This window comes from Sorex fumeus, unplaced genomic scaffold (assembly GCF_029834395.1).
Source record: "Sorex fumeus unplaced genomic scaffold, SorFum_2.1 ptg000098l, whole genome shotgun sequence".
Lineage (NCBI taxonomy): Eukaryota > Metazoa > Chordata > Mammalia > Eulipotyphla > Soricidae > Sorex > Sorex fumeus.
In genome coordinates, this window is record NW_026606155.1 from 17405253 (window position 1) to 17432954 (window position 27702).

Genomic DNA, 27702 nt, shown 5'->3' on the forward strand with positions numbered 1-27702 from the left:
CCTTGCAAAGTAAAATATTCAACTAAGTAGTAACACCTGGACTCTGAAATGATCGTCTCCTCATGACAAGAATTAAACAGAGAACTTGATTATGGTATGGACTTGTTGGAGTTGTGAACATCAATTCTTTGTTAGGTATAACTATATGCAAACAGAGAAACAATTTTTTAAGCCAGAAAAGAAAGCTTAGAATATTTTTCTTTTTGATTTACTTTTTAATTTAAATTTCATGGGGGGCTTTTTGGGAGGAGGATGTCACACCCAGTGATCCTCTGAGGTTACTCTTGACTCTGCACTCAGGAATTACTCCTGGAGGTGCTTAGGATACCATATAGGATGCCAGGGATCAAACCTTAATCAGCTGTATGCTAGGCAAATACCTTACCCACTGCACTATGACTCCAGTCCAAAAGCTTACAGTCTTTACAATTAAAAAAACAGAGAATACATAATTTGGAAAAAATATAATTTCAAACCTAAGAAAAGTATTAACCATCCTGCAGAAAAATCAACTTCCTATTTAAATATCCTATGAATTAAGGAATAAGGTTGAAAGAAAATTTAAACTATTTCTAAACATTTCTTAAACAATTACATGTAAAAAATTTTATCATATTTATATTAATTTTTTCTTACTCCTACTAAGATAAGGGCTGGAGTGATAGCACAGCGGAAGGGCGTTTGCCTTGCACGCAGCCAACATGGCCCACCCGAGTTCGATTCCTCCGCCCCTCCGGGAGAGGCTGGCAAGCTACCGAGAGTATCTCGCCCGCATGGCAGAGCCTGGCAAGCTCCCCGTGACATATTCGATATGCCAAACACAGTAACAACAAAGTCTCCAATGGAGACGTTACTGGGCCCACTCGAGCAAATCGATGATCAATGGGAAGGCCTTTACCTTTTACCTTTACCTTACTAAGATAAGAAACCTAATTGTAACTTGGAGATTACAAACTATTTCCAATACATAGAGGGACAGATATTTATATTCATTTGTGAAAATTCTATTAAAATTGCAAACTAGTGGAAGTATTATTGTCCCATACATTTACAGGGAGGACTATAGCTTGCTTCATCAACATTCTAATGCCAGAATGCTATAGATTGAAAATTAAAAATTCGGGTCTTATCACCAGATTAAGCTACAGAGTAGTCATATCACCTTGGTCTTTCAAATAATTCAGTGAGAAAATAATATTTCTACTAACTTGTAAGAAGTATTATACCTGTTAGCAAACTTATTTCCTTATTCTATTTCCATTCCAGAGTTATATTTTTCACTTTTTCATTAAAGTTTCTAAACCAGGAAATACATTTCAATGCATGATTCCCCATTGTAAAAATATGTGAAATGTTTTAAATATTTGCTAAGCATTTGATGATATTCAATAAAAATCCATAGATGTATAAAGTACCATTATTTCATTGTTGTCAGAAGAATGAAGTCGAATGTGCCATATAAAATGAAAACTCTGATAGATATAGCATTAGATGTGATTAAGATCCATATTTCAAAAATGTTTCCTTTATAGCAGTTGCTGCTGCCAAGTCCCAGGGTAGAGATTCGAGACAGTAAAAAGAATATATTATATCTTCTCAGAAAAAAAAGGAAAAAAATTAATGGAGCCCACAAATGGTATTTTATTGTTAAGTAATTTTCTTTAATGCTCCCTCACATGTGATAGTATACTAGTTATTCATATAAAACACAACCAAAAGTGGATGTATTAACTCTGGTTTAATTTATTTTAAGTCCTATCACATTATATGCTAAAAGCAGAGAGGAAAAATATCTACGTTACAAAATATAATCTCTTGTCTTAATTCTCTTGATCAATTACATTCTGCTTTTTTTTTTTTGCCTTTTGGGTCACACCTGGAGATGCACAGGGGTTACTCCTGGCTCTGCACTCAGGAATTACTCGTGGCGTTGCTCAGGGAACCATATGGGATGCTGGGAATAGAACCCGGGTTGGCTGTGTGCAAGGCAAACGCCCTACCCGTTGTGCTATCACTCCAGCCCCTCAATTACATTATGGACATCCAATATTATAACAGCAAAGATGCTGCATTTAAATTTTTACATTAAAGAAAACTAATAAATTAGAATCAATGCAAATTTAGTTTTGTAAAAGAATCTGTGCTAATCTGTAGATATATAGTATGCATGGACTGGAGCGATAACACAGTGGGTTGGGCATTTGCCTTGCATGTGGCTGACCCAGCCGATCTGGGTTTGATTCCTCCGCCCTTCTCAGAGAGCCTGGCAAGCTACCGAGAGTATCTCACCCTCACGGCAAAGCCTGGCAAGCTCCCCACGACGTATTCGATATGCCAAACATAGTAACAAGTCTCACAATGGAGACATTACTGGGCTTTCTCAAGCAAATCGATGAACAATGGGAGGACAGTGCTATAGAATGCATAATGTTAACAAAAATTAATTATTTCTAATATGCCTATATTGTCCTGCTGATAAAAATGTAATCTTAAACATGCTAAAATAACAGAAAAGAAACATTTTAATCAATAAGTTTATTAATAAGCTCTATTTATATAGTCTCACAAAGCTATTATTGGAATGGAAACATATAATACACACACATCTTGGTCTAGTTATCAGATGTATTTGAAAATATTTCAGGCTTTTTTTATTTGTTTGTTTGTTTGTTTGAAAGCCATACCCTGGGATGCTTAGGGCTTACTCGGGGCTGTGAGCCTAGCAATCACTTCTAACTGGGCTCAGGAGATCTTATGAGGTACTGCTGACTGAACTTGGGTCAGCAATTTGCAAGGCAAGTGCCCTGCCTACTGTACTGTCTCCCAGCCCTGAAATAATTTTTAAATAAATGGTATACTCTTTTGTTAATCCTTTAGACTGACTTTCTCTCTGCCTTTCTGAAATTGTAATGGGTTACCATTTATAGTGTTTTATTCTCTGCTAGTAATTATTAATAGAACACAGGATTCTTTGGCATTCATCTGAAGTATTGTTATCAAACACTGTTGCCTAGAAAACTAACTTGTCTTTCAAGATGAGACATTCTAATTAACTACCTTGATCTAGACTTATTTCTGCTAGAAACGTTTACATAAATTCTATTTAATTGAAGCAAAGAAGTTGATTTTGAGACAAGTTAACTCAAGGTACTTATTGAGATGAAGCTAGGTTTACCTGGATAAGTGGTTTTACAAATTGAACAGCAATAGATTAAAATTTATTTTATTTGAGTGCATCATAAAGTTACAATATAATAATAATGGGTCAATGTAATATTTTCTATTAATCAGTGAATTATATTCAAATATGGGATGCTGGGAATTGAACCTGGGTCAACCGCATGCAAGGCAAATGCCCTACCCGCTGTGCTATCACTCCAGTCCCAGGATAAGGTATTTTGCAGGATAAGATTTTTTTCTTTCTTTCTTTCTTTCTTTCTTTCTTTTATTTTTTTTTTTTTTTGCTTTTTGGGTCACACCCAGCAATGCACAGGGGTTACTCCTGGCTCTGCACTCAGGAATTACTCCTGGTGGTGCTCAGGGGACCATATGGAATGCTGGGGAATGAACTTGGGTCTACCGTGTGCAAGGCAAACACCCCACCTGCTGTTCTATCACTCCAACCCCAGGATAAGATCTTTTGCAGTCTACCATATACCATCAATGATGAGTATGGGGCGGCATCTAAGCAACCATAGAGATACTACTGATGATAAATATCATCTAATTCACAAAATTTTGCAATTAAATATATAAACTAATGCATATTGATCTATATTGCTTGAACATTTATATCTATGGATCAGATGTCTTTTCTCTTAATTCCAATAATTTTCTGTTGTATCTCTGTTGTCTCGGTCACATGCTTTAAGTATAATTCAAACATGATTTAGCGATTTCTTAATCTAAGTATTAGCTTACTTATGGTCACATAAAATGCTTACTATAGATACCTAGAAATGTATTCCCCAGGGAATTCACATAAAATCGTGATGATTTAGACTCACAAGACAAATTCCATAACTCAGTTATGTGAACTATTCAAAATAATTATGATAGTCATTTTCCCTCTGCCTTCTATCATAACTTAACCACACCATTATTTTCCTGTTCTTCAAATATACTAAGTATATTCTGGCTATAAATCCTAACTTTTAATCTCTATACAGAATGTTCATGCCTAAACCTTCTCCAGACTGGATTTCTCTCCTCATTCAGATTCAAATATCTAATGCTTACATGCAATTTCTTTTTCAAAAAGATTTTCAGGATAGTGCTATGCTAAATTGTACTCCCTTCCACTTGCAGACATTCACTGTATCTTGTCTAGCTTTATTCAGAGCTAGCACATTATCTTATATGCATATCTAGTTATATATTCACAAGCATTTCAAACAGAATGCAAACTTCATAAGGATCAGGACAGTGTTGGTCCTGTTTGTCACTTTATTACAGTTCCTATAATAAAAATTGATTTAAATAGTCTGTTCAAACTTTCATTCATCTATAATTTAGAATATTGGATTAGTGCACTTATATGTTTAGTGCATTTCCCAAATAGTTTCTATAAGCACACCACTCCTCTGGTCCTAGTCCAGAAGCTAGCAACTCAATTCTTGGACCACATCTGGATTGCTGCCTATTTTAGTAAATTAAGTTTCTTTGGACCTTGGCCTAACCATTGCTTTTCTAATTTTTTTGTACTACAATGACAGAATTGAGTTGTGACAGATAATTTAGTGCCAGTGACTGAGAATGCATGGCTCACAAACCTAAAATATTGGCTAGCTTGCTGTTTTTTTAAACTAAAATATCAATGTCTGGGCACTTTATTTAGAATTTATTATTATTATTGGAGGACTTGGGGTCACACTGGTCATGCTATTCTCAAGGGGTTGGGGAATGGGGAGGCTCAAACTGGGCTCATCTACATGCAAGGCATGTGTCTTAAATCCATTACGATCTCATCACCCCCAAACATTTTAGGTCACATTACTAAGTTTTGTAGTATCTGGAAATACTTGCAGATAAAGTTTGTTTCAGTGCCCAATGACTATTTTTTGTGAGACAAAGATTTAAGAGATACAATTAAGAGATTCATTTCCATTTTTAATAGAATGTTCTCTTCTAAAGGAACTGAGTTTGAAAGTTAACAGAACTCCCCAACGCATAACTTGTCATCAATAGAATTACTCAGTGGTAGCAATGAATCAATAATAATTGAACTGTAAATTAAGCGGTGATTTAGAAGGGAGAGCTAAGTCAACATGTAATCACATAAAAAGGTGATGAAATTCACATCAATAAACACTGGCTGCCTGCAGGTAATTGTGACATTAACCACCAGTTTGGATACAGAAGATTCAAGTAAACCCATTCTTTCATACGAAACAATTTGAGTGGAAGAATATTAGACTCCTAAGAGAGTGAATATATGCTCTCAAAGGCAGTCACAATAAAATCAGACATAACTTGAGTAGCTGCTACATAGAGAAAACATGCTTTAAGTTTAAGAATTACTCTTCCATAGATACAAATACTACACGAAATCTAATCTAGTTTCCTAGAGGGATGCTGTGACTTCCCCTACAACATCCTTTTCAGTAAGAGCTGGCCACGAAGCCAAGGCAGCCAAATAGCTCAGCATGTCAGTCCCCACTGCAGTGCCCCAAATCACAAGGAAGAAAAGACAAGGCAACCAGTAAGGGCTGCTCAATGGAAGCTCATATAAGTTACTATTTCTATCGAGACATTGAAAATGGTGTAACCTAGCAGCTCCCAGGAATGGTAGTCATTATAGCCACAGCAAGCGTTTCACTTTCACATATTAATTTGAAACTAATTTGCTCTTGTTATTTTCCAAAGACACTATGGAATTTGTTGAAGACTAGTACTTTTCCTTTTCCTTTTTTTCACTTTTTGGGTCACACCAAAAAGGGGTTACTCCTGGCTTTTCACTCAGGAATTACTCCTGGCAATGCTCAGGGGACCATATGGGATGCTAGAAATCCAACCCAGGTTGACTGTGTGCAAGGCAAACGCCCTACCCTTTGTACTATCACTCCAGCCTTAGTACTTTTCCTTTAAGACATTCTAAGATCCCCGTTTTCACTAGCACTCATTCTGCTTGAAGAATATTCACCTGGTTGTTCTTTAGATTAGGTAAAGGTGAACACAGAAAAACAAGTCAGAAATCAAGTTCTAAAGCTGGGGAGGGTCAATAATTTTCGAGATTTTTTTCATCTTTCTTTTCACTGAAACAAAGAGATTTATGCAGCCCTTGTGCTTGAATGCAATGATGTCCAAATTCTGTTTCCTAGCTGCCAAGGAGCCACTGAACCACTAGAGAAACAAAATGGGAAATTAGACTCTGGATAATAGTGGTTCAGCAAAATGGAATAAAAATTTGATCTCCCCTTCACAACCGGGAGCCATAAGAATTCAGTCCTTGGGAAAGGTATTAAGTATGTCATAGCATGGGTATGTATGACTATTGATCATGCCCACTCAGGGAGAAATGATTTTCACAACCAAAATTATATTGGTCAGAGACTTCAGTCCATTAAACATGAACATTTAAACATAAAGCATGCTTTCATTGGTCAGGGAAATGTAATGCATTATTGGATATCACTGTGCAAGCATTTATGGAAAGGAAGCTCAAAGGACTCATAATTTATCTTTGGCCCTGAATGAAGACTTTGTGGAGCCATTGATAATGTAAAAAAAAAGGAGCATTAAAAATCTACCAAAATTTAGAACAAACCATGTTGTCTACAACAGACCTAATATTTTTGTTTGTATGTTTTGGAGCTACATTCAATGATACTCAGGTCTCACTCCTAGATCCGTACTTAGGGATCACTACCAGCAGGGTTCAGGGACCATGTGTGGCACCAGGGATCAAACCTGGGTCAGTTGTTGAGTATCAGGCAAGCATCCTACATGTTCTATTATTGCTCTAGTCCTCAGTATGGGAATTTTTGTTTTTGTTCTTGGGCCAAACCTGACATTGCTCAGAAGTTACTCCTGGCTCTGTACTCAGGAATTACTCATGGCAATGCTCAGGAGATAATGTGGGATTCTGGGGATTGAACCAGGTCAGCCATGAGCAAGACAAATGCCCTACCAACTGTACTATCAGTCCAGCTTCTCAGTTTGTTTTATATAGTGAACAAACTTTGGTAGATGAGAAACTACACTTTATTTATTTATTTTATTGAATCACCATGAGAAAGTTATAAAGCTTTAATGTTTAAATTTCATACAGCTTCTTTCTCCCCCAGCTCATGAGGCAGGCTTCCAACTATGGAAGCAATATTCTTGGCCCTTGCATCTACTGTCCTTGGGTGTCAGTCTCATATTATGTTATTTTATATTCCACAAATGAGTGCAAGTGGATGGTCATGGAGAGTATCATGCTAAGTGAAATAAATGAGTCAGAAAGAGAGAGACAGATATAGAATGACTGCACTCATCTGTGGGATGAAACCTCACTTTTAATAACATACCCTTACATTGACTGAAGCAAAAATCTCAATGCATTTTGCACAGATTTTAATCCAGCTACTATGATACCCTTCCATGAAAGACCTGGAAGTTATCTTAGGTACACTCAGTTCCGTCAAACACTGAATCCTGTCCTATCTCCTACAAAACATTTTGCAAGAGGAAAAACTCTCTTTGACAAGTCAGAAAGGTTAGACAAGCACCCAGGAGGTATGGGGAAACTGATGTTTCTATTGTTGCAAGTTCAAGTGATCAATGAGCCATTCAAGCTGTGAGACATAAGGGCTAAAAGAGCAACTAGGGTTTTTGGTGCCTGTTTAAATGCTGGGATGAAAATTGCATGGTCAGGAGCTAGGCTGCTATTTAGATATTTTTGTTCTTCATCAAAGGCTATTACAGTCTTTGCTAATAATGAGGGTGGCTAAGAGAAGTCAATTCAGGACCGAGAACTAATCATCAGCAGAGCACGGTGAACTGAATCTGTGAGTTCTATTCTCATCATCAAAACTGCCACTTGTGCTAGTGGTGGTATTTGACTTGTTTTTCTGTAGCCTTCCACCTCCTCTTTAGGATTAGTTTGAATTTTATAGAAGCTCGTAAACTTCTATAAACTGATAGAGAGCTGAGTATAGATTTCTTTCTAGAATGGGCAAGGCATAAAGCATTCACAACTTACAATGCACCCAATAGTACTGCACAAAAGGAATTTTACCCTAAACATCTACTGAGTCTGATCATTTGGTGAAAGAAGTCTCAGATTGCTTAGAAATTGTATTCTCTCAAAAGTTAATATTAGTTTTCTACCATACTAGCATTAAAACAGGTTAATAAAATTAGGTTTCTCTTAGGAAATTTTCTTGTAGTATTCTGATAGTTTCACTGGATATGCTCTTACTTTCATCTTTGCAAACCTGGATTACTTGTCTTCATACTGAGAAATTTGTATTTATTCGTGCAGGTTTGTCCTGCATTCCAAAGTTTCCAGTCATTGCATTTTAATATAAATTAATTTAAAAAGTGTGCATGAACTCTAAATACATGTCTGGCACTGTGCTAGGAGTGTAGATATGTGGAAATAGGATGTTATCCCAAATTGTGTGTAATCTGGAGATTGTTAAGGAGAGAAACTTGGAAGAAAGAGGAGTCAAGCAAATGTGGGGAGAGACATAAAACATGTGCATTCAAACTGCTGTTGTCCCTTACTGGTAGACAATTTAGAAAATGAAGATACAGTGAAGTAAGGGTGTACAGTCCAGAATAGAAACCCTGGACACAGAACAGAGATGCAAGAGAACTTAAAGAATAGAATAACCACAGTCTATTAAGACAAGAGCATTAGCCATATTTCCATTAGAATCCTTAATTGTCAAATTTCTTTCAGTCACAAATGAAAACATTACCTTTGAGACTAGTTATAAACAAGAATGAGGTACTTATTTGCCTGTACAGCTAAGCTGAGGAAACATGACTTTGGAAATGTCAAGATTACAATAGGCAACATACGTAAAAATGTTTAAGTGACTAGAGCATTTTTCTTGGAGACTCTCAGCACTTGTTCTGAAATAGTGGACTGGATTCATCTGAGCACTAAGACTCCAACATCAAAGCAGAACTACTACTATATACCAAGGGAGGATCATAGACTTTGGGATCTGTGATCAAGCAAAGCATTTCACATTATTCTCATTTCTAAAAGGAGGATAACACCTGCTTTATAAGACTGTGGTGAAGATAAAATCAGATCATCCAAGTAAATGGCTCTTCCCAGTGGCTGCAATGCAAGAAACAATACATATTTGCTATTATCTTTCTATAAATAGTAGTCATACAATTACAATGAAGTTGACGTACTTCTCATAACAACTGCAACGATTTTAAGTTTTATTCAGACGAATTATATAAAGAACCAGGGTCATTCAATTTTTCTCTAACCAAGAAGGAAAAAAATGGCTCAGAAGAAATTTAGAAAGGAAAATAATGGGGGTAGTACCTTCACTTAGTATTCACTTCTTTCTGCCTTTGAAATGTTTATCATAAGACAATCACCCCTCTCTTTTCTATTAGGTGTGTAGGGATTCAGATAAACAGTGAGGAGTAAGTACCAAGTACTTACCTAGTATCCATTAGGTGATACCAGCTAATCACTAGGTAAGAATAAAACTAGAAACATCCAGCTTCCTGATACTTTGTAAGCTTATCTTTAATTGTTGCTTTACCAAAGAGAACTTGCTTGTAAATAGTAATCAGTAAGTCAAATGGAAAATTTAAATATTACAACTCCTTACAGCACGGTGTATGTCATTTCAACTATGGATTTCTTATGAGGAAATGCAATCCTTCTTTAGACATTCCCTTGCCCAATGGCTTCCTCACATTCATTTTTTCATCTTTGTGTTCTCTTTTTCTCTGTACCAGGGGAAAAACACAGAATTTTTCTGCAGGGTAATATACCAGTTTATTTTATTTTTAAGTGAAGCAAGGTAGTTAGAAAATTACTTATAAAGATGTGAGAGAGAAGAGGGCAAATGTGTTCAAGAGAGAACCTGGGCAGCAAAGAAACACGGAGACAAGCAAGCGAGATGTGTGCAAGGGGAAGCATGGACTTGAAGAGTAAACCTAAAGCTTTACACAGTTCCATTATTTTTTTTTAAAAAAAAGAATCAACATTGTTTATTAGGACGTTACTATTTGTCACATATTGTATATAACAGCGAACAGAATAAACAAATTTCTGACTTTCAGAGCTTATATTTTACTGAGTGAAGACAGAAAATAAAATAAACAAGAGAATACCTATTATACTGGATGATGGCAAGTACTATTGAGAAAAATATAGCAAGGAAAGAGGATGAAAACCAGGTAGTGAGAGAACGGGAAATATTTCTTTCAGCATTTCTATAAAATCTCAGGAATAGCTCTGATTATAAGGCATGATTACTCTGTCCACCACCAAGAAATAAATGCTACAGAAGAAATTGCACAGTCTCTGTGATTGGCCAGGCGAGATCACTTGCTTAGTTCTGTGTATCAGGAAACAATCAGCTTCAAAAAGAGGAAGACAAAACTTATAAGTAACAGAACATCAAGTGCTACTATAGGCCAGTAGAATCCCACCTGCAAGATGGAACTTTCTTTTTTTTTTTTTTGCCAGCTACTGCACATTAGCTTTGGTCCTCTGCTGCTTCTGTTCTTTTCATATCTCTGCCTCTGCCACTCTTGCATGCCAATGCTGTGAGCATCCTTATTTTCTTCAACAGTATAGCCCCTTCCCCTCAGATACTTGGAAGAAAGGGAAGGAAAAAGGGTTTCCTGGCTGTCTATCATAGTGGAACCATTTACAGGAAATAAACAGGCCTTCCATCCTTTGCTTTCAGTGATTTGAATTTTCTTACTTTTTATTCTCCCTGGAACATACGAGTAGACCTTTATTTATTACCTTTGACAGGAGCCTGCCCAGACATGACTTTTACTTCTCTGCCATTGCCTAGATTTCAAGTCTACACTGCATTCCATTTATTTTGCTATTCATTCTCCACCTAGGAGGTTGTTATTATAATCTTTCTAATTAGGTTCCCTTGCCATAGTCTCTCCCACCTTTTACCCTAACTTTAAAGGAAAAAGAAGTTTTGTATCAACATTCATAAAGAGTTTGGCTTTGATGGTGAAAATTGCTCATTTGAATGTGAACCAAATATTGAGATGTATGAAGATTCATACCTGCCTCCAATCACCCTGAGACCTCATGCAATGCAACCAGCTTCCAAAAGTGGTGGTTTCCATTTGTAATATGTGATATTAACAAAATGAAAAAGTGTCCTCCAACAGTCTTAGTGTGAGGATTCTGAATTCATAATTACTCAAGGCTTTACTTTAGGGAATATGATTTCTATTAACTTTGTCTCTCTTGGAACATATATGGTTCTTAATATTTTTTACTGAAATATAATTGTAACCATTCAGGATGATCGACATTTATATCATTATATCAAAATACCGCTTCTCTTGCTTCTTCCTCCTGATACCCTCAACTGGGTATCATTCCCTTGTAAGGGGGCTTCCTGAGCACTAAGACCATGGCCACTGATGAAAGATTGACATTGACAGGCAGAGATGTGATGGCAGAGCACTCTGGATCCAGGAATTATATTATCAAAATTATTCTGAGACAACTTCAATTTTAAGATGGAAATGTATACTTTAAGGTTTGTTTCCCTGACTGCTAACACACCCCAAGTCAGAAAGCTTTGTGATTTTATTATGTTTGTCAAGAGTCAATTATTAAATTTCTTTTAGGAAAAAAAAATATTCTAATTTCTAAGTTTTCTTTCCCAAATTGATATAAAAGAAGCTACATGTATTCAGTAAGGTAATAAGAAAGAGCCAACGGCAATGCAACTGATGCCCATAAGTGAGTTGGTGGAAGAGGAAGAGGAGGAGTTGAAAATGAGAGGGTATTGGGGGAGGGAGGCAGGTACAATGGGATGGGTGTGGTGTTGGAAGTATGTGCATGGGAAACCACCAATAACAGTGTTGTAAATCACAAATCTCAAGAGATATTTTCAAAAGTAAAAAGTAAAGCTGTGTTTGTATTTGAAAATGTGTTCATCAGTCAGACTTTTTTTTTTGTTTTTTGTTTTTGTTTGGGGGACATGCCTGGCTGTGCTCAGGGCTAACTCCTGGTTCTGTGCTCATGGATCACTTCTGGTGGGGCTCTGGAGACAATAGGGATCAAACCCAGGTTGGCTTTATTCAAGGCAATGTGCTCTACACATTGTACTATTGCTCCAGTCCTATCAATCAGATATTTACACTCATGGATAATTGTCCTAGAAACTATTAAATGAAAATTAAAATCTCCTCTAAATATGTAGGTAAAATTTGTCATAATTTATAACTGTACAACGGATTTATTAAGATTATATTGAGTCTAAAATTTTAACTGTAGGTATTCATAGGGATTTCTGAAAAGAAAATTTTATGTAATATGAATAGCATGCACATTACATTTGTATATATTTGGTGAGAGATAGAGAGAGATATGGATTTTTCTGCACTGAATAGAATCACTGAATATGTTTTCTTTGAAAACTTATTATACTAAATGAGTAATAAAATTGATGACAGTGTGAAAGAAATTCTCAAATCATAGGGAGAAAAATAAAAACAACATATATACCAAAAATGTCAGAGCTTGAGGGGCTGGAGCGATAGCACAGCGGGTAAGGCATTTGCCTTGCATGCAGCCAACCTGGGTTCGATTCCCAGCATCCCATATGGTCACCTACACACCGCCAGGAGTAATTTCTGAGTGCATGAGCCAGGAGTAACCCCTGTTCAATGCCGGCTGTGACCCAAAAAGAAAAAAAAAAAAGAAAGATGTCAGAGCTTGAAATATCAGCCTTGAAAGAAAAGCTGAAACACAGGATTCAAATAAGATGTTTCAAACATGATGTCAGGGGATGGTTAGCTAGTAAATAGAAGGAGAAGGAGGAGGAGAAGGAGGAGTAAGGGGTGGCAGAGGAGGAGGATAAAGTGGAAGAAGAATGATTTTGTAGAGGGAGAGGAAAGAAATGGAGGCAGAAGGGAGGTGGGTGAGAGGAAGAAGAATGGAAGAGAAAGAAGAGAGAAATCAGGGTAAAATCTTAAGCTAAGTAGAAACTGTTCAGAATTTTAGTGAAAAATACAAAACCTTTTGGAAAAAAACTAAATTATATTTAATAGAATATGAAATAATCCAAAATAACAAAATATATGGGAAACTCTGGGTTATAGCTAAGTTCCAATTTATCTAAGAGCAAAGGAAAATGGAAAAGATAAAAATGTAACAGTCTTTGAGAGAATCCCTTCTTCATTTTTTTGAAAATATGTACTATAAATTTCTAAAATTAAAATAATCAACTAGAACCTTGTTAACTTTCATGCAATGAAAGTGTTCATGCAATGAATCAATAAAGAAAACATGAGGGTGAAAAGAGACATACATTTTATTAACTGGTAATAATATCTTGTTTCATGAATTTCTTCTGGCTTTAAACAAAACCTAGTCAAGTGAAATTTAGTCTTATGAAAATAAAAAATCTTCATTTAGTGTGAAATCTCTTACTTTCTGGAGCTAAGTGATACTTCCAGATCATTGGAAGTAAAAGGACCAATTTTGTCCAATTCTTCCTTTTAGAATTGTAAGATAAAAAGTTTCAGTTTACAAATTTGGGGCTTTATCTGTGGTTTTGATTCTTATTGGTATTTCTATGAAAAATAAATTAAGAAAGCCAGCAGACAGCAAGGTATTTTGGGCGCATTCCAAATGTGTCAAACCTGGGTTTAATCCTGGGTACCACATGGACCCACAAGCATCTTCAGGTACAGCTCTGAAAGCCCCTAGAGCTGGCAGGGAAATGTGTCTAATCCCTGGCACTACAGAGCCCAGTGGCACTGCATCCTCAGGTCTTTGTGTTCAATTGCTGAAGTTGGTTAAGAATCATCACTGGGGGATCTGGACCTCCTAAGCACTGCTTGGGAGCCCTCCTCATCCCAAATTAATCAATTAAAATGTTCTTAAAGAGAAATGGGTATGTTTCATTACCTTATTGACATATTTATCATATATGTCTAACCAACATAGCTAAGATAACGTAAATCATAAAAGTATACAGTGGCAGATAGTATTAAAATTTTAGGCTGTGCTGATATCAGATTTACTGCACACAGGTATATGTCTTCAAACTACATATACTAATTTAACATGACCAAGTATAGTGGCTTGAACACTGATTGGAAAATAGTTCAAGGAGTTATAAAAGTTGCCTTACTTGACTGATAGGTCACTGTAGCATCTGAATTAACAATGTATTTGTCATTTTATGGGGTTCAAATGAATTTTACTCCACTTAGCAATTATCCCTAGAATCTAGTAACTCTATCAAAATTTCTGTCTCTGTACATTGTGAGGGCTTGTGTTTTTTGGCATACGTGTTTTCTCCTATTCTTTTTCTATTACAAACACTTTTTTACTTTCATGAGCCAAAGTATAATCTCTTTGGTTTTGATACTTTGGGGGAGGGGTGGTGAGTGGCACACCCAAGGGTACTCAAAGCTAAGTACTGGCCCTATGGTCAGGGAACCATCTGTGATGCCAGGGATTGAATTTACCTTAGCACATGCAAAGTAAGTGCCTTAAACCCTGAAGTATCTCTCTGACACCCTACAGATTTTTTTAGTAATCCACCTATTTGTAAGATAATGCCTCAATTTTCCCATCTACTTTTAAAGAGGATATTTAAGTTCAATTCTCTATTATTTTAAGTCTAGATAAATTATAAATGTTAAAATACTTTCCTTGAGGAAAGGAGTTCACTGTACATAAAGGAAGAAAACCAAACGGTGAAGGACTTGCATGCTAGAGCCCAGGAGACGACAACAAAAAAAATCACAAGCACATAAAAGTGGCTTTAGGGGATAAAGAGAGGACAGAGAGGTGAAGGCCCATATTTTGCATGCTATCCATCCTAAATTGATCCCTGGACCCCTGGAGGCATCAGAGCACTGGAAGACTCAGGTAATTCCTGCCAGCTAAGGGCCTGAGGAACATCTCTGAGAGCTACTCCCCACATCTCGCCATTCCCCTGAGCACCATTTGAAAGCACTTTCTTACCACCCTCCCCACCAAAAAAAAAAAAGATGCTAGTTAAAGAAAATAAAATGAAAGAGAAGTTCCTGTTTTTATTTTTTTTATGTTTTGAGTTTCTCTTTCAACCTGCTGTCAAAACACCTTCCAAATATAGGTGGACATATGGTGTTATAGTTCTCACTACTGATTGGCCATTACGTTTTTACTTATCTGTGTCTCCTGTATACAGTTATTTTTTTCCAAGTTTCTTTTTTTTTATTGAATCACTGTGAGATTCAATAAATGATTCATTTTTGAATCTCCTAATCCATGATTAGGTTTCAGTCAGACAGTGTTCCAAAAGCATCCCTCAAATCGGGTACATTTCCCAGAATCATTATACCAAGTTTCCCACTCATCATCCCCCAAACCCAGGCTGCTTCCATGTCAAGCACCTCTCTCTCTCTCTCTCTCTCTCTCTCTCTCTCTCTCTCTCTCTCTCTCTCTCTCTCTTTCTCTCTTGTTTTGGACACTGTGGTTTGAAATACAAATACTGAAAGTTTGTAGTCTATATCCGTTTACCTACTCTTAACACACAGTTCTTGTCCAGCATGATCATTTCCAACTATTATTGTCATACTGGTCCCTTCTCTATCTTACCTACTCATTACCCCATTGACAAATCCTCATATCCCTTGTTTTCCCTAGCCTTAGATATTAGTCATATATATAGTTATATATATTTATGTATCACAAATGAATGCAGTCATTTTATATATGTCCCTCTACTTCTGACTTATTTCACTCAATGTGATACTCTCTATTCATCCATTTATAAGCAAATTTTATGGCTTTATTCTACCTAACAGTTGCATAGTATTCCCTTGTGTAGATGTACCAGAGTTTCTTCATCCATTCATCTGTTCTCAGGCACTTAGGATTTTTCTAGATTCATGCTATTGTGAATAGTGCTACAATGAACATAAGAGTGTAGATAGTGTTTCTGCTCTGTGTTTACTGGACCCCAGGTTATATTCCCAGAAATAGTATTGCTGGGTCAAATGAGAGCTCAATTTCTAGTTTTTTTTGTGGCTTTCCTTGCTCCACTTCTCATTTCTTGCTCTCTCATCAAAGAGTAAATGATCATATATTACTGGAGCAATACAATAGTGGGTAAGGCGTTTACCTTGTATGCTGGACAACCTGGGTTTGATTCCTCTGTTCCTCTCGGAGAGCTCTGCAAGCTACTGAGAATATCCCACCTGCACAGCAGAGCCTGGCAAGCTCCCTGGGGTGTATTTGATATGACAAAAACAGTAACAACAAGTCTCACAATGGTAACGTTACTGGTGCCCGCTTGAGCAAATCCATGAACAACGGGAGGACAGCACTACAGAGCTACATATTTGAAGGTGTCAGGATATTCAACTCTATTCCAATGGTTGGCAGGTCTGTTTTTAGTCCAATTTCATACTGTTCTATTTAACTACAACTGCTTTTTTGTACAGTTTGAATTTGGGGAAGGTTATGCCTCCCATCATCTTTTTCCCAAGGATTGCTTTTGCTATTTGGGGGGGAGGGGGGTTATTGTTCCATATGAATTTCAAGAGTGTTTGATCAATTTCTTTGACAAGTGTCATTAATATCCTTATAGGGACCACCTTGAATCTGTATAATACTTTGGGGACTATTGCTATTTTGACAATGTTAATCCTCCCGATCCATGAACATGTCTCCATGTTCATGTCTTCATTTTCTTATATGCTCTTTTATTTCTTGAAGTAGCATTTTGTAGTTTTCTTTGTACAGGTCCTTTACCTCCTTAGTTAAACTGGTTTTCTGAAGCACGATTTTGAATGGGATTTTTTTAATATCTCTTTCTCTTTTTTTCATTATTTGCATTTAGGAAAACCATGAACTTTTGGTATTGATTTTGTAACTGACCACCTTACTGTACAAATTTATTGTTTCTAGGAGCTTTTTGACTTTCGGGTAGAGGCTTTAGGGTTCTCTAAATATATTATTATATAATCTGCAAACAGTGAGAGCTTGACTTCTTCCTTTTTTTATCTGGATGACATTAATATCTTTTTCTTCTGTAACTGCTACGGCAAGTACTTCCAGTATTATATTAAATAGAAGTGGCGAGAGTGAGCAAACTTGTCTTGTCCCTGATCTTAGAGGGAAGACTTTTAGTTTTTCTCCACTGACAATAATGCTTGCCATGGACTTGTGGTAGTTGGCTTTGACTGTATTGAACAAAGTTCCTTCAACTCCTATTTTGTTGAGAATTTTCACCATGAACAGTGCTGATTCTTGTCAAATTCTTTCTCTGCAACTATTTATATGATCATATAGTTTTTATATTATCTTTTATTGATTCGGTTCCGGTCCTTCCATTGTTCATCGATTTGCTCGAGCGGGCCCAGTAATATCATGAGACTTGTTACTGTGTTTGGCATATCGAATATGTCACGGATAGCTTGCCAGACTTTGTCGTATGGGAGAGATATTCTCAGTAGCTTGCCAGGCTCTCCGAGAGGGGGGGGAGGAATTGAACTCGGGTCAGCCATGTTGGCTGCGTGTAAGGCAAACGCCCTACCTCCTGTGTTATCGCTCCAGCCCTCTTTTATTGATATGGTGAATTATGTTGATTTACTTGCAAATGTCAAATCATTCTGGCACCTTTGGAATGAATCCCACTTGGTCAGGGTGTATGATCTTTTTGATTAGTCATTGGAATCTATTTACTAATATTTTGTTAAGATCTTTGCATTTGTGTTCATCAGGGAAATTGGTCTGTAACTTTTTTTTTTGTGGTATCTCTGTCTTCTTTGGGTATCAGTATGATATGTCCTCATAAAAACTGGGAGTATTTCAATTTCTTCAATTTCCTGGAAAAGCTTGAAAAGGACTGATAATAGGTCCTCTTTAAAGGTTTGCAAGAATTCACTAGTAAATCCGTCTGGACCTGGGATTATTTTTTATAGTTAAGAGATTTATTCTAATAGTTACAATTACACTGCTTGTTCACATTTGATAAGGATTTAGTCACTGTCACTGGCAGAACTCAAATATTCAGTTATGAATTTCATAACATATTGATTTCCTGATCTTAAACATACTGATTGAAAATAATAAAAAATAATAATTAAAGAAAGTTGAAAATCTCATTTCATTAATCTATCAAGTATTATTCCTAAAAATTTATAATTATCCATCCTTGAGCAGTACAGCTCTCAAACCATCATATTTTTAGTTGGAATATCCTAATAGCATAAATGCAATAGCAGAATTATTAACATCAGAACAGAGTAAGTGTTCTGTCCTAATTTTTATGCTGATTCAAGGAGATGAATACTTTAATAATGCCCATTTATAATTAAGTACACTGAGAGTTGAAACAAGTAGTCCAGAGGAACATGACACATTAGTGATAGAAACAAGGATTGAAGCCATGTCTTTCTGGCTCTAAGTCACACTGCACTCCAATGAGTCTGTGACTCTGTCTCCTGACAGTCCAACACAGACAGGAATATGGGAGAAAAGTCACACAAAATTACTATAACAGAGTGCCACTTTTCTACAACACTGCTTGAGGAGAAAAAATTAGCATATGAAATGCTGTTATAGCGATTTCTTTTCAAAGTTTTCTAGAACAGTGGTCAACCAAAGTTTTGAATGACAAGGTTCTTGCATATATTTGAAGAAGTGAAGAAAGGATGAAAGGAAAGGTCTTGTGGTGACAATGGGCTCTCATTTGAATCTAGGGCAGTACCATTTTATAGAGCTATTTTGAGAAAAAGAATACAAAGTTTGATAATACAATGTATTTGGCATGGATGAGAAAAAAGAAACATTCAATCCATTGTTGATAGGACTATAAATCTGTAGGGTCTTTGGAGTATAATTTATCAGTGTCTGTCTGTATTTACGTTTTTTTACCAACGAATTCCATTTTTAGGGTCTCATCCAATAGTCATTTCTAAACACATATGCAAAAACTAATGAACAAAATATATTCTTTATTACTTTAAGTATTAGTAAAAACATGTACATTAGTATGTGCTGACAGATCAAACAGACATTTATATCTCTATATAGAATAGTACCTATTAACTTTTAAGTTTAAAAGAGATAATATTCAAGATCAGAGAGATAGTACAGGGGATAAGGTGTTTGCTTTGCATGAAGCTGACCTGGATTCAATCCCCAGAACCACCTATGGTTCCCCAAGCATCCCCAGGAATGATTCCTGAGCACAGAGCAAGGTGTGAGCACTGAGCACAGCTGGGCTTAGCTAAAAGACACCCCCTCACTTAGCCTCCCATTAAAAACAGTAATTAAAAGAATGTTTTAACAATGTGTAAAGAGGTGAAAGAAGATAAAGAGAAGTATATTATTTTTATAACTGTATATTAATAGGGTCAGAGAAATAGTACTGCAGGCAGAGGACTTACTGGCACATAGCTAAGTCAGGCTTAATACCTAGCACTACATACTGTCCTCTGAGCACTCTCAGAAGTAATCATTGAGCACAGAGCCAGGAGCAATTCCTGAGAACAGCCAGGTGTAGCTCCAAAACAAAATAAACAAAAAACCTACATATTGCATCCAACAAGATTATTTCTGAAATTTTACATTAAAATGATCATTTTTGTTGATGTTAAGAGAATTTGGGCATTAAGATTAATGATAAGGAGGAGGGTTTTTATAATTCAGATTTTTTGTTTTATGTAAAATATCTTAACTCTTTAAAAATAAACCCATTCGGGATGAGTATTTATTATGAACAATTAAATTAAATATGTAGGAAGCAACATACTGAAAGATATTATCTCTACCACTAATAAACTTTCATTGAGGTTTCATTGTTTATTAGAAATATAAAACAATAAAAGAAAAATAAAGGGAAAGTTGTGTAATAAAATATTTCTGAAACTCTATTGGGTATTTTTTAAAGGTTTTCACAAATGTTAAAATGGAATGGAATCATTTAGCATGGAAACTGAATGCTTCAATGTGATGCTGACAGTTTAATAGATAATATATTATGACTTATATGACCCTGCTTTGCAGTTTTTATGTCCACTAACATGCTAATAAGAGAAGTAACGCGTGCAGTATAATGGCTAGCAGCAATGTTTAGATTAATCAAGTCTTAGAATAGAAACAAAGCAGGTTCTTTAAGTTACTTTCCCTAAAAACTTTAAGGACACAAAGTAGTCAGCCTTCCTGATTGAGCCTGTTGAGTGAAAGGCAGAGAATAAACCATTCAGCTCTGGTAGTTCCAGGTAAATTGGAACAAAAGATGAAGTACTCTGATATCATAAAGAGGTACAGACAAAAAGTAAAGAAGGGAACCAGAAGTCTAGTACACTAAACAGCCATTCTCCAAGTTCTGCTTAAATGAAGCAAGAACCACCCACATTATCCTGCCTTTGCTAAAATGCTAGGAATCGAGTCTGCTTAAAAAAAACTAAACACTAAAGGGGGAAAAAGAGGTATGAGGCAAACAGGTACAGAGAAAGCATATTAAAGTAAATACTGGTAGTTTTCAGATATTTAATTTGGGAATAGCTTGTCCATGCAATGTTACTCTCATGCCTCTTTTATATTTTGGTATGCCTCTTTGTAACTCAAAGATAAGAGTGACAGGATTTTTAATGCTATTCTCTGACAGAAATGACTACATTGTGGCACTTGAGTACTTAAAAACTACTTTCCCCCCCGTTTTTTTTAAAATTATACAGCATTTTATTTCTATTTCACTTTTACTTCTAAGAAAAAATAATTGAACCCTGTTGTAAGTAAATCAGTAAAGTTTTAATCAAAATTACTTGATGGGAGTAGGCCTAGATCAACTAAATAATTGATCATATATACAAATTCACAATGTCCGTATTGAATGTCACACCTCTTCTTAGAAAGTTGTGAAAACATTAATTAGTTTTTGTGTAGAAAGAAAGGTTGAAAAAGAACACGAGAAGCTGACATATTAGTTATAGACATTCATACAACATATGTAATGGACACAATTCACTCCATTCATACTGTGCATGGCTTGAAAAGGAGAGAGAGAATCTAGAATGGGTTAATGAATCATATGGTTCAGTCACAATCAGAAAGGTAAAAGACAAAAGACATGTTACAGACATTTATTCCAGTAAACAACTCTGAAACCAACAAGAAGTTCATACCTGTTCTCAGAACCGCATGCCTCTTAGGGTACTGCCAACCTCATGGCGCTAGAACCATGGAAACAGGTGATTTCCCCCAGAATTTATCCAGAAAAGAAAACTGTTTTCTTTAGGAGTATACTCCTGGGTACCCTAGAGTTAGTTCAATTCACATTGATGACTGCCAACTCTGTTACTTTTCTAAAACTTAAAAGTTTTGAGCTGGAAACGTCCTTAGTGAATTTTAAATATTCTGCCAGATGAATTAAATCCATAAATGCCTCTGATTTAACCAAATTCCTTATTTCCCACAAGAGTTGCTATAAATTTGGTGAGAGATGCCAGAGAAAAATGCGTAGTATGATATTCCTGAAGAATTTTGAAAGTAGGGGTAGTAAGAAAAGTAGAAACAGTAATGATAAATATATGTTCGGTATCATATAGAAACAAAAAGTATTAAAAATGAGAGTGAGGAGGTTAAAAAATGGTAAAAATCAGAGAAGATATTACAAAATTATTTCTTCATCTTGGAATCCCCTGGTTCTTAACTGGGCGCTGATAACTGATGGAAGAGTCAGTAAACAGAAGAAAAAGCTTATCTGAGAGTCTGAAGATCACTGTCCTCCAGAATGGCCAATTGCCCTTTAGTTTGTGCTGAAATATCATCCTCTTTAATGTTCCCTCCATTAAAGAGTATCACACAAATCTTCGGAAACCTTCATTTCCCAGAACAAACATTTTGTAGCAGATAAACAGGAAAAAAATTAGATGATTTAAGTATTTTTCCTGATGAATTTTTCAGAAGCAAGGCATCCTAAAAATATTACTGGGGAATTTCATAACTTTATATTTAAACTTGGATAGAACTAAATTCAGATTGCATCTTCAAGGTAGAAAAAGAAAATGCTCTGATTTGAAACTCAAGCAATTACCCTCTAAGACTGTTATTAAAATGACAGCCAGACACAAGAGTGAGACAAGAAGAAAGCCTTCTGCCTCTTAAACTAAGACTGAAAATCAATCAGATTTCTTCACTCTCACAATGAAAAAAAGAGGGTAATAAGAAGAATCTTCACACCTATTACAGAAATAGCTTGAGCTTCTATAATAGACTGAGCCATGAACTTTGACACTGAGTTGATGAGATTAGAAGTTCTAACCACCTGTTCTTGTTTTTTCTTCTAAATGTTGTTGCATAGTCATCTACTTCAAAATTTCTGACCTACGTACCAAAGAAGCCATGGATGGAATAAAAAAGATAATCAATCAAACTGAAGTGCTTTTGAAATCTTGTGGCTTTTTTTAAATTCATGTTTGTTTTCATTGTTCTGCATAAAATAACACTCCTTTTAATTAGTTTTTCTGCAAATCAACAATTAAAATTAATTTCTAGGAAATATTACATTTGCTTTTTGACTCTCCATTACTCTGGCTACTGTTACATAACTCAGCACTAAAGAGTTTTAAGGGATTATGTTTTGTTGCTAGTTTTTACCTATTCTGCTCCCTCTCAACTGAAGTTGTGAGTTCTTTCTCTGATGCTGTCACTGTCACCAAGTTAACCTTCTTAGTATGTAAAAGTTGATTATGGGAATTCAAAATTTATTTCACATTTCAATCGTAACTGGAACTGGTATCTTATCTAAATATTTAATTAAAACAAGTTAGGCTCTTTCTAGAATGTTACCCAAGTCAGTAACATGTGTTTTGTGACTCATCTCTAAAAGATGGTATTGGTGGCTCTGAACAGATTCTATTTGTTTTTTGGGGGGCCAAACCCAGTCATGCTATGGAATTACCCCTGGCTCTATGCTCAGGGATCACTCCTGGCAGGACTCAGGGGATCATATATGGTGCCAGGGACTGAACTTAGGTCAGTTCGATTATATGCAAGGTAAGAACTTTACCTGTCAGACTATCTCTGGTCCCTCAATAGTTCACTGTATCACCTTTAGAAAACTCATTGGCATCTATGTCCTGAAGAAGATACACTGCTTTTCCAAGAGAAATAATTTTAGAATGTGTCTTCTGATAACTTTTCATGACTGATGAGCATAAATGCAATTGAGAAGTTAATTTCAGTATAGTATGAAGGTAGACAAACTAAAGTAAGCTCTAATACCCTGAACAATAAGTCTTGGCGTTCTACGATTTCCAAATAAATACTTGAAGTCAATTTATGCCTTATAGCCTTCTGGAAAGTGACAGATGAAACAGAAAAAGTCTTCTATAGACATGCCATAAAATTTCTATTAAAGAAGCTGGACACCAATGGCAATATACAATATGATGCCATTTATATAAGACATCAGTAAAAAAGAAAATTTATAGAGGAAAAGAATATTAAAGTTGTTGTCTGAGGATAGGTAGGGATAGAATTTAACTGCAAATAGACATGAAATGGTTCATAGGTAACAAAGGTGTTCTAAAATATAAGTGGGATGATGTTTGAATAACTATTTATTTTTAAAAAATCACTAGGTGAAAGATGGCTTACACTGGATGGATTCTGTGATACAAAAATTGTAAACATATTGCCTTAATGAAAAACACAATTCCAGTCTTTGGGAAAAAGGGATGTTTCAGTTGAGTTTTTAATGACCTAAATATCATGAGAAATATATGCCTACTTAGAAATGTCTAAACACAGCAAAATTTGGCAAAGTTTAATTTAAAAAATGCTAATACAAGCATAATAAACTCTAGAAAGTAACTGTATAGGTGTTTTAATATTTTTGTTGTTGATAATTATGGATATAAGGATATTTGTAGATAAAAATGTATTTGGGTATTATAGTTTGTCATCCCAATAACATATCTACCAAGAAAAATAAAATTAGCTATCATTTTAAAAACATTTCATATGATAGAAAAAAGTAAAAAAAAGTATTAAAGTTGAATTACATATATTTTTGAATAGTTTCCTATAGAATGCATCTTGCAAAGAAGCAGCCAAAAATTGAGATTGCTATGATGCTATGTCTTACTCAACCAATCCAATATATTTTACCTGAGTCCACAGAATAAGTTTCTATTACTTTTAGGGCAAACTCATATCTGACAAATAAAATCATTTGTCAAAAGTGATATATGTCACTTCCAGGTAAGCATAAGCCATACTGCATAACTATCCAAGCTCAGTCTCTCTCTCTCCTTCCCATGTAGATATTCCTGGAAGTACAGAACTCCTAGACAGTAAAGAAAGTCATGGAAGAAAATTAGATATCTAAATTGTTTCTTTGAAGAGAGATGATTAGGAAAGCTATTAAATGGCACTGGACTCTGCCTCATCCAAATTAAATTTAATTTTGTTTAGGCATTGAAACTTGGAGAACATTGGTTAATGCTAATCACCTAAGTGTTCTAGTGACTTGGTTGCCATTTAATTACTTTAATTAATATAATATGCTACACAAATCTAAACATCGCTTTTCCTTTTATCTCCTGTGTCTTTTATTTCCTATTCTCTTTCTTATCACTGACCTCACTGACTTCAGATAATGGTAATTTCTAAGGCAGAAGAAGATAAAATGCTGACCAGTATTAAGCCTATACCTTATTAAACCCTTCTCCAGGATCTAAAATATCTGAATTGAACAGAGTGAAAAACAACAGGCTGCAATAGTTCAGAAGATTCCTATGTGTTACAAATCTTTGTCTCAAATAGACATTATCAGTGAGTAATATTTTTCCCCACCCACCATAAAATAATAAAGGAATAAAAGCAATATCAGAGTTGGCAGTGATATTTGGATCATGAACTTTGCTTATATTGTCTAAAAGCTTTCAGTAGTGGAGAAGTACATTGTGGTTGCTCTAATTCTTTTTGCCTGATTCTATGGAATCTTTCCCCCAAACAATATAATAACATTTCAATTCATCTTTAAATCATTTCATTATTCAGGGCCCTTTTCTCCTTTTCTGCATTTTGAGAAAATACCAGGAGAGGAGAGAGGACTTCACCCAAACCAGAAATCACACCTTAAGTCACATAACTCTTGACCATCACCCCATCCCTTCAGTTCACCAACCCCAGGCCCCCCACAACTCCATAGTCAAAAGGTAAAATAATTCAAATGAAAACCAGCTCATAAAACAGTAAACAAAATAAAGTCATTTTTTTTCCTTTTTTTCAAGAACAAAATGAAACTTGAGGGAAAACTTACTGGAGTTACAGTTTATCCTGATACAGTCTAGATGGGGAAAAATAAATGAAAGATGAAATTGCATCCTTCAAGGTAACAGCTGCAGACATCCAAAAACAATCAGTCCACCCTTCCGGGGACAGACACACGCAAGAAATGTGGCCATTTTATATATATATATACAGTATGCACAAGTTTAAGGGTGGGTGTATATGTACAGTATATTATTTAGTAAAGTTAAATACATATATATATACACACACACACATATATATACACATATGTATAGAGATATATATACTGGTATACATATATATCCACGAGAGACACCAAGTAAGGTTTTTGTTTGTATTCAAAAAATTGTCTATTCATTTATATGATATATTTTATACCTGGACTTTAAAAATATGAATTTTGCTAAACTTGAAAAATTAGGCAAAAATTCCCCCACCAAATGCAGGTTATATAATGTTTCTCCCTGTAATTGAATTTGCTTTGAAATGATCTTTGAATGTAGCATCTACACAATTTTTGTATTCATGTTCTAAAAATATATCACAAGTCTGGCACATTGTATTATTGAGAAAAATACTGTCCATGAAGTTTCTCAGTGCAGTATTTAACCCTTTCTCTTTTTCTAAAAACAAACTCCCTCCACCCTCTCCTGAGGTTGGGTCCCAAAGGTTAGAAAAATTTGTGTAGGCAGACTTGCCATTATAGGTCAGGAAAGGGTTAACACCACCTGGTCATTTCCTGTAATAAAATGGCCACTTGCAAACAGCTAACCGCACAAACACCCATCCCAGATTTTAGAGAGGTAGGGTCGGATTCAGGGTGAGAGGAGCCCTATGGTATGATCACCAGTGATTGGGTTATCTGGTCTTATTTCAAAGGTTCCCAGACCAACCCCCTTATGCAGCGAGTCTTCGTCTTCTTGCCTGAATGCTCAGGCTGAATGAGGTGCCTACAGCATTCGAGGAGAAGACGAGGCAGGTACATGGGGAGGTCTCCGGCACCTTTGACATCCTCCTTACTTCACTCTGTGATTCTGTATCTCAAGGACAGGAAATTGTTTTTATGTCTTTTTTTTTTTAAGTGGGATAGAGTGGGAAGAGAGTGCCTTATTTTCAGTTGCCAGTCACCAGGTAAGGTATTCTGTGTCAAATCTCAGAGTACTTATCAAGTTATTAATGTATGTCTAGAGTCAAGGACATCTGACATAAAGGTTTTGAGTAGAGTCAATGGGTATTAGTAGGGGCAAAAATCATTAGAGAAGTGCCACCAGGATTTCCAGTGGAACTCATATTGGTTTATGATGGTGGGAATTCCAATAAGAATTTGCCTAAGGTCAGGTACTAAATGGCAGAAGTAAAATAAAGAAAACAGAAGAAAGTCACAGAAAAAAATGACAGAAACTGTGCTCTTCTTCTATTTTGGGCTGACCCAAAAATTTTGGAGGATTTATCAAGGATAATGCCACTATTTGAATTTCCCAAAGTGAACCATTTTAAGCGAGCAAGTGAAAGAGGATACAGTGGCAAATGACAGGGCAGAATGGAACTAAGTGAAATCCAGATAGGAGCAATTTATAACACCCAAGCATTCTGAGGAAAGAGACAGGAAGCATATTTGTTCCCCAGAAGAACATCTCTTGAGAAAAATCTGGGTTTGGTTTCGTGCGGTTAGGTTTGTCATGTGTCGTCAACCGCAACAGAAAAGTGGGAGCAAACAGCCCTGGAGCAACTGGTACGATCACCAAACAGAGAAGGCCATGCCCCTTGGCAGGACTGGGGAGGAAGGATGGGAGGGAGGAAGGGTTGGGGCTTCAGCTCCTGGTTGCACCCACCAGCACCCAAAGCTGGAGAAACGCCCCTTTCTGGTGTGTACTAAAGAATCAGGGGAAATGGGTATATGGACATGCTTTGGAGAGGGGAAAAGGAAGAGGGTGTCTGAAACAACAAACCAAGAACTAGATACAATGATTGCTATTTTCCTTTGGTTGCTGAGCAGCTGAGAATTTCATTCTTAAGACAGGAACCCAGACTAGGGAGAGTTGGTGGGTAGAGCTCATCCTTCTGGGATGAATTAAATACATGAGGTAAATGTTGCCTTTATAGTCTTGTGGAGATATCCAGTCTTCTAAATGGTAAACAACTGGCTATTTTCAGTCCAGTTATAAAAGATTGTTTTGTTAATTTACCAAAAGAGTAAGTGGTTTCTGTAGAAAAATCTGATCCCTTTCTCTTGTTCATAGGTTCAGATA

The 27702-nt window shown here is 36.0% G+C and overlaps 1 protein-coding gene across 19 annotated transcripts in view; it reads right to left on the reverse strand.

The window, feature by feature from the left end:
- Nucleotides 1–27702, reverse strand: part of NRXN3 (neurexin 3) — a 1716647-nt gene that overhangs the window by 1053150 nt on the left and 635795 nt on the right. For 15 of the 19 annotated variants that reach the window (XM_056134043.1, XM_056134037.1, XM_056134031.1 and 12 more), the window contains exon 9: nucleotides 25461–25487. The exons of the other annotated variants lie outside the window; for them this stretch is intronic. In XM_056134043.1, coding sequence (XP_055990018.1) covers nucleotides 25461–25487 — 27 coding nt within the window. The remainder of the gene's footprint in view (nucleotides 1–25460; nucleotides 25488–27702) is intronic. 19 annotated transcript variants of the gene reach the window in all.